The following is an 8,213-nucleotide window of genomic DNA, read 5'->3' as shown; positions in this document are numbered from 1 at the left end:
GGGGGGGGCCGTTACGCGCTCCCGGCTCGGAGCAGGTGCAGGGGGCGGGGGCGGGGGAGGGGCGCCGGCTCGGCCCCAAGCAAACTTCGCCCAGAGCTCCTGGGGGGGCGGGGTGGGGGCGGCGGCCACGGAAGCCTGGAGAGCTAGGGGGGCCTCGAGGGAGGGGGGGCAGGTGGGGGAGCCGGGAAAGCGGACACCAAAGGGGAAAGGCCAGCGGGGGCGGGGGGCGCGGGCGTCTTTGTAGGGGCCCGAAGGCAGGGCGCGAGGGGCCTGGGGGTGCGGGGCGGCAGAGCTGGGAACCAGAGTGGATGAGTGCCCCCCGGCCCAGGTAGGGCTGATGGAGGAGGGGGAAGGGACCCAAACTCTCTGGGAGCGGGGGGTGGGGGAGGGGAGAGGATGGGGGTGCTTCCCTCTCTGCGTCCCAAACAAAGTGTCACAAAGAGCTCGGCCGGCGGCAGCGGCGGAGGCGGCTGCAACTCAGCTTTTGTTCTCCCGGCCCGGGTAGCTGAGCCCTGGCCTCCCAGTCTCCCAACCCTGTCCCCCCATCATCCTTCTGGTTTATCTTCCCCGGGAGGGGTCTGGGGTGCTGCTGGAAGAACCTCTTGCACAGGATGAAATGTCTTGCCCTACTTGCCAATCTACTTCTGGGAGGGAGATTTTCCCAGAGGCTCTCCTACCCACTCCCCACCCCCTAATCTGAGAACTGAGGTTCATATGGGTGCCAAGACTCTGACCTTTCTAGGGTCAGCTCCAGCTAAAGGGGCTTAGGGCTGGCTACATGCCCCCTCCCCCAAATCCAGGTGTTCCAGAACTTTCAGAAGAGGGGTCAAGTTGGGACATGCCCCTGGGATAAGATTCTCCATGGTGGGGTGGCAGTAGGTGAGCAGGTGTACCTTCCTCTCACCTCATGCTGTACATTTGAAACCCATGACTGAGGTCTGTAACCCCAACTCAGGGCAGTGAGGATGGAGGGAAGGAGTCTTTCCCAAGAACTCAATCTAAAAGGTGGGCAAGCTATGCTGTGGGGTCAGTTTGGGGGAGCCACCTGAGCAATGAGGTTCAGAGGGCCATGGAGAGGAGACCATAAAGGTGAACTACTGGCATGTTTGTGTGATAAAGGTGGTCTTGACTCTAGACCACCTAAGGAGTTCCCTTTCCTTTTAACTCCACCTAGTGCAGCGTTAATCGATTGTTAGGGGACTTGGAAGGTGTAAGGATTCTCAGAGGGAAAAACATCAAGTACAATATTAGAAATGACCAGAGGCGGAGACCTAGTCACAAATATACTTCAAGTCCTGAACACTTGCCCCTTACACTTTGACCCTAAAAACTTTTGAACCACAAAGCTTGAGGGACAATCTTCATGGTCCTCCAGTCAGCAGATGCTTCTATGTACTTGTCCCAGTTGTTTCTAAGAGTCTTCTCACCAACCCTTCCATCCTTCCCTACTCAGTAAGGTTTGATGGTCCACACCAGCTCTCCTAGCACATAAAAGGAATTGGCCTGTTGCTTTTGAAAGATTTTGGATCCCTATCCCTGGCCCTGCATCCCTATAGAACCCAAATAAGGGTAAGATAACCCTTGATTTCCAGTGGGGGTAGAAAGTAGGTCAGTGCTACTGTCTGGCTAAGTCTCATGGATGGTGTTTAGGCCTGACTATAGAAGTTGGCCTGACTATAGAAAACTCTGACTATTGCCCACAGGCAATACATGCATAATCTAGGTCCCAAGTCAGTTCATAAAATCTGGGGCTCTGTCAGTGCTTTCTCCTATTGAGAAAAACTCATGGGATCAGGTTCTTGGGACCCCATTTGGTGAGGAGATGATTCAGGAGATCTTGACTGGGCCTAGGAGGGTCTCAGTGGTTTTGTTGATTTGAGGCCACCCTCTGGGGAAACTTTCACTTCTTGGGAATTCAGCTTCAATTTGGGCCTTCTTGTATATCACTGGATTTCCATCCTGGAAACTGCTATGTGCAAAGCAGGTTTTTTGTTTTTGTTTTGTTTTGGGGGAGGAAGCTTTTGCCCAATTCCTACTCTACTTGCCTTGGGTATGAGGTCAGCCTCCCGTGGGGTATTTTGTTTACTATCCCATAGGCAGTTTTAGGGGCCCTAGAATCTTCTCAGAATCAGAGTATGTGCCCATAGGTTAGTCAGCTATGACCATGCAGTATTCCCAGCCTCCCCCCTCCTCCCCCACCATCTGCTTCCTCTGAATATACCAGATTGGCTGTACACCAGGATGTTCCGGGAATCCCCAGGAGAGCAACAGAATGTGATGGACCCAAATACGATGCCTCAGTAACTCATTCCAGGATGTACAAACTGTAACTGTCAGAACACTCCTTATAGCTAATTAAAATTCTTCTAGTTACATCTATTTTCTATTATATCTGTCTATTTTCAGTGACATCCAAAAGGCCAAAATAATCCCTCTGGTACCACTATTTTTTTCCCCCCTCTATGGTTTCCAGATAGAAATTTTTACAAATCCTCTGGCTTTTCTCAGTGCCTTATCTGTGGTGCTAAAATGGCAAATGTGGCCCCTCTAGTACTTCATTGCTCTATGGTACGGAGGTGGCCAAAGTGGCTCCTCTGGTAGCCCACTGCACTCTCCATGGTACTGAAGGAATGACCATTTGTTTCAGCATCTCTCTGGGGTCCAGAAGAGTCCTGTGACTCAGAACCACAAAACTTTTGAACTGGAAGGGACCATCAGTATAAATTAGTCCAACCCTCTTATTTTACAGATGAGTAAACCAGGAGGTTAAGTGATTTACTGAGGATTGCAGGGGCTATTAATGGTCTGACTGGGCCCACAGTAGTCTTGCACCCCTCAGTCGTACTCTAATTCACCTTTCATTATACTACTCAGCGAACTTGGCTAGGCTCTTGGTCTCAGTAAAGGGGCTTATTTGGAGGATCCAGAAAGTGAGGGTGGATGCCTTAATTTGGAGCTACAGAAATACAGATATTAAAAGCGGTGCTGGAGGTTGTTTACTGATCCTTGGACAAAGACATTTTGTTAATTAATCTCTTAATAAAATTCCCATAATGCAGATTCCAAATGTAACAGGTACCTGCCCCTTCATAGAGTCTTATCCTATCTACTAAATGTCAAAAATTAAAGAAGCCTTGGATCTCCAGAGCCTTTTCTCGTTGCAGGGCTGACTCCTGGCTCAGTTCTCTTCTATTAAAGATCCTTAAGCAAAGTAATGCTGAGTCCTTTTCTTTCTCAGTAACCGATTTCAGTTTCACAATGCCTATTGTAAGGAAGTTCTTTATATCTCAAATATTCTTTGTCTCAGGCAATTAAAAAAAAAAAAAAAAGGTTAGGCCCACATTTGTCTAGCCTTGACCAGATACAATTCTGTATATAAGTAAGAAAGATAGACTGGATGATTTCTGGTCCATTCTCCTAGGCCTATTTCCATGAATCTTAATTCTGGGGTTGCTTCTAAGTCCTAATGCTAACCTCCTCTGCAGCTTAGAATCAGGAGATTCTGCCCCCCCGCCCCCACTGGCCACCAAGTCCTCTTCCTCTCACTGCTCTTCATCCTCAGAACTGGAGCTCTGTACATCCCAGGCCCAGAGAATTTTAGCCTGGAGAACTTTAACCCTTTCCAGCTCAGAGTATGTGCTGAGCCCCTATCTGTGCAGATGGCCCAGCCCCGCCCCCCGTCCCTCACTCCAGCCTCTTGAGCTCAGAGCCTGTGTAATCCTCCTCTTGTGTGAGGGAGCCTCTCCCCTGCAGAGAGGAGGAAAGCCTGCTTTGGAACAGCCCTGGACAAAGGGGCTGAGATGCCCCATCAAACTGCAGGCTCCAAGGTTTGAAACAAGGGGATGAATCCTATCCGGTATTTGCAGTTTTTAACCCCTTCCCAAAGCCAGCAGCGCCCCTTAACTTCCACTCCTCCCCCAACTCTCCATTCCCTCTCCCTCTGGCTCTCTCCCCCTTCATGCCCCTCCCCCTCTGTCTGTCTCCAGACTCTCTGCTGCTGGGAGGTGTTTCTCTCCCATGCATGAATGAGTCTCTGTAATGAATGGAAATGAATGGATCAGGAATCCAGGCGGAGGGAGGAAGAAAGAGGGGGAAAGACAGAAAGACAGGGTAAAGGCAGAAGGAAGAACTATGGAGCCTGGAAGAATGTTTGGCTGGCTGGTCAGTTAGCGGTCTGAGAGCAACTGGTCCCACTTGGATAACTGGGGAGCATGGCAAGCCCACCCCATTTGCTCTTCAAGCTGCACAGCCCAACCTAAATGAGAGAAGGGTATACTGTGATGGTCTTCTCCACCACGAGGGTGGAGAGGAAGTTGGGGGGGGGCGACTTGGTGGTGGTAGTGGTTGTTCTGGACAAGGCATTTAATATGAATAATTTGGGGGAAGAAATCTGGGTTATCAGGGAGACTTGTGGACAAATAACGAAGTACAAGTTTTGAAGACAGCAGCCCCCTCCTGTCTCAGGATGGAAGGATGGAGAAGGGATAGGTTTCAGAGTGCTAAGAGTCTGGAGTTTGGGGTGACTCTTCCCACTGCTGAAAATCAGGGCTCACCTCTTCCTCCAAATCTGTCTCTCCTGCTTTAGCTCTTCAGCACCTGTTGCCTTCACTAGCAGCTTTTCCTCCTCCTCTTCCCTGCACTCCTCAGAACCAAAGAATGTGAAGGGGGTCCATGGAGGTGAGTGAAGCTCTGGCCTGAACCTATGAGTACCTGCAACTATACTTCCTCCCCTCCCTACCTCTCTTTCTCCCTCTGTCTGGCCTCCCATTATCAGAAGTTGTTTTCGTGGTCCTAACAGCTCAATTCCCATTCATCCCCCAGCCTCCCCAAGGTGAGTGGGAGGGGCACCCGGTGTTCATGGTTCAGGCCCTGACCCACCCTCCCTCGGGTTCCTCTGGCTCTCCATGCCCTTGCTTTCCCCATAGCTCTCCCTTCTCCACCTTTTGCTCTACTCACATCTTTCTCCACAGGGCTCACGTCCCCGCGCCCCGGGCGGCCACCTAGCGCCGTCGCCACCGGCCTTCGACGGCGAACTGGATCTGCAGCGCTACTCCAACGGGCCAGGCGTAAGCGCCGGGTCTCCGGGGATGGGAGCAGTGGGCTGGTCTGAGAGTCGCACAGGCGAACGGCGCTTCCCCTGCCCTGTATGCGGGAAGCGCTTCCGCTTCAACTCTATCCTGGCTTTGCACCTACGGGCGCACCCAGGCGCCCAGGCCTTCCAGTGCCCGCACTGCGGCCACCGTGCTGCGCAGCGGGCCCTGCTGCGCTCGCACCTGCGCACGCACCAGCCTGAGCGCCCGCGAAGCCCCGCCGCGCGCCTGTTGCTGGAGTTGGAGGAGCGCGCGCTACTGCGGGAAGCGCGGCTGGGGAGACCCCGGAGCTCAGGGGGCCTTCAGGCCACCCCGGCCACTGAGGGCCTGGCGCGGTCCCAGGCTCCTTCGTCGTCCGCCTTCCGTTGCCCCTTCTGCAAAGGCAAGTTTCGCACCGCGGCGGAGCGCGAACGCCACCTGCACATTCTGCACAGGCCCTGGAAGTGCGGCCTGTGCAGTTTCGGCTCCAGCCAGGAGGAGGAGCTGCTGCACCACAGCCTGACGGCCCACGGAGCTCCTGAGCGCCCCCTGGCGGCAACCTCGGCTGCACCCCAGCCTCAGCCTCCACCCCAGCCTGAACCCAGATCCGTCCCTGAGCCCGAGCCGGAGCCTGAACGTGAGGCAACCCCCGTCTCCGCGCCTGCTGCTCCCGAGGAGCCCCCCGCGCCTCCGGAGTTCCGCTGTCAAGTGTGTGGCCAGAGCTTTACGCAGTCCTGGTTTCTCAAGGGCCACATGCGCAAGCATAAGGCCTCCTTCGATCATGCATGTCCTGTTTGTGGCCGCTGCTTCAAGGAGCCCTGGTTCCTTAAGAACCACATGAAGGTGCACGCCAGCAAGCTGGGCCCACTGCGTGCCCCGGGGCCTGGTTCTGGGCCTGCCCGGGCCCCCCAGCCTCCTGATCTGGGCCTGCTGGCCTATGAGCCTCTGGGCCCCGCGCTCCTCTTGGCCCCGGCGCCCACCCCGGCTGAGCGCCGTGAGCCTCCGAGCCTCCTGGGATACCTGAGTCTGCGAGCCGGCGAGGCCCGGCCCAATGGTGAGGGCGCTGAGCCTGGGGCTGGCCGCAGCTTTGGAGGCTTCCGCCCACTGCCCTCTGCTCTCCCAGGCCGGGCTCGCCGGCACCGCGCGGAGGAGCCAGACGAGGAAGAGGAGGTGGTGGAGGCAGAGGAAGAGACCTGGGCCCGGAGCAGGGCGGTGGGCCCTCTGGCTTCACTGCCCCCACGCCCAGGCGAGGGCCCAGGGAACTCTGCGACTGCTGCGGGGGCCCCGGCGAGGTCCAGCGCCACGCAGGGTACGTAAGGGTCTCCTTTCTCTGAGGATTTCGGCATCCTGGGCGCACTCTGACGCCACCACTGCCCTCCTGTCCCCTCCTTTTTAAAAAGGAGGGGACAGGAGGGCAGTTTCTTATTTCTTATTTTTAAGAATTTTCTTATTTCTCAATTTTCCTCCCCTGGAGGCTTTACAACCTTTTGAGGGTACATGTCCACTCACAGCAAATCAGACCTCTTAGGTTCCTGCAAACATTCTGTTTCCTTCCGGGCTGGGAGGGGAAGCAATCCTGTGGGTGGGTATGGGGACACATGGCCCTAATAGGGTTAGGGCAAAGGGTCCCTCTGACTTCTTTTAATGTGTGTATTGCAGAAGAGAATGGGCTCTTAGTTGGAGGGGCCCGGCCTGAAGGGGGCCGGGGGGCCAGCGGCAAGGACTGCCCCTTTTGTGGAAAATCATTCCGCTCAGCGCATCACCTCAAAGTGCACCTGCGAGTGCACACAGGTGAGGGGGGCAGCCTCCGGGGTGGGGAGGGGACTGGAGGGCAGGAAGGGGGGTGAGAGGGCTATGGGAAACGCCGGGAGATGACATTCGGCAGCCTTCGGATTGTCTAGATGAGATCGTTAGGAAACGCCTCTTAATTAAACGAGAGGGGTGGGAGAGGCGCGGTTTTCCTCCTGGCCCGGAGGTCTGTACGCGGAGTGAATTGCGGGTCAGGGCTGGCAGTGATTGTGACTCGGGCCCTATCGCACCCCCCGCCCTCCAGGAGAGCGCCCCTACAAGTGTCCGCATTGCGACTACGCGGGCACCCAGTCCGGGTCGCTCAAGTATCACCTGCAGCGCCACCACCGGGAGCAGAAGAGCGGGGCAGGCCCCGGGCCTCCTCCAGAGCCGCCACCCCCTTCCCAGCGGGGTGCAACCCAGTCGTCGGGAGCCAAACCGGCTGCGCAGCCTGCGACCTGGGTGGAGGGCACAGCGAGCTCCCGGCCTCCCTCGAGCGGCGCCGCGTCGGGCTCCCGTCGGAAGCCCGCCAGCCCCGGGAGGACCCTGCGCAACGGGCGAGGCGGTGAGGCCGAACCCCTCGACCTGTCCCTGCGGGCAGGGCCGGGAGGCGAGGCTGGGCCGGGGGGTGCCCTCCACCGATGCCTCTTCTGTCCCTTCGCCACTGGAGCCCCCGAGCTCATGGCCTTGCACCTGCAAGTGCACCACAGCCGCAGGGCTCGGGGCCGAAGGCCGCCCCAGGCCGATGCATCCCCGCCCTATGCCCGAGCACCGTCCGGAGAGACCCCTCCCAGTCCTCCGCAGGAAGGGGAGGAGGGCCCCGGGCTGTTGCGTTCAGGAGAGCCTGGGCTGGGGGGACAAGAAAGGTAGGGAGCCCTCTTACGGGCTATTAGCTTAGTGAGTTTACCCCGCAGGAGCGGGGCTGCGCTAGAGGTAGTTGGGTAGAGCAGCCAGCAGGGGGCAGCGTGGGACCCATATCCCAGCCCCGGGCAGACCAGAGGTGGAGGGGGCAGAGGGCGTTAGGAGGGTGGGTGGGCGATACCCACCCAGCCCAAGAGAGAGTCACAGTGCCTTAGAAGTGGCAGGGGTGAGGATCAAAGAACGGGGTCCCAGGGCTGGCAGGAGTGTTCCTGGTGAGGGGCAGCTTTGCCAGTCTTTGCTGGTCCATAGGCGTGAGAGTTTATTTTTGTACAATGGGTGGGGGTGGGGGCACTGTACCCTTCTAGCCCCTCCAGGGGCCCTGTAGACGTTGCTATTTTTGGTACGATTTCTGTCATCCCTGTCGCAGAGTTGTGTCCCCAATAAACAGGTGTCTTGAGGCACAGGGCACTGTGTCTGCCTGCCTATGTCCTGTCC

The 8,213-nt window shown here is 56.7% G+C and overlaps 1 protein-coding gene across 1 annotated transcript; it reads left to right on the top strand.

The window, feature by feature from the left end:
* Nucleotides 1–426: 426 nt before the first annotated feature.
* On the top strand, nt 427–8,210 carry ZNF219 (zinc finger protein 219). Its single transcript, XM_029238004.1, has 4 exons — nt 427–4,677; nt 4,971–6,378; nt 6,729–6,860; nt 7,123–8,210. The coding sequence occupies exons 1-4, from the start codon at nt 4,672–4,674 to the stop codon at nt 7,725–7,727; spliced, it is 2,151 nt and encodes a 716-aa protein (XP_029093837.1). The 5' UTR covers nt 427–4,671; the 3' UTR covers nt 7,728–8,210.
* The last annotated feature ends 3 nt before the right edge of the window (nt 8,211–8,213 follow it).

The sequence above is a fragment of the Monodon monoceros genome, unplaced genomic scaffold, assembly GCF_005190385.1.
Source record: "Monodon monoceros isolate NGI ecotype Baffin Bay Population unplaced genomic scaffold, NGI_Narwhal_1 Super_Scaffold_21, whole genome shotgun sequence".
Lineage (NCBI taxonomy): Eukaryota > Metazoa > Chordata > Mammalia > Artiodactyla > Monodontidae > Monodon > Monodon monoceros.
The sequence above is the reverse complement of the archived record's forward strand: the minus strand, read 5'-3'. Positions and strand labels throughout refer to the sequence as shown.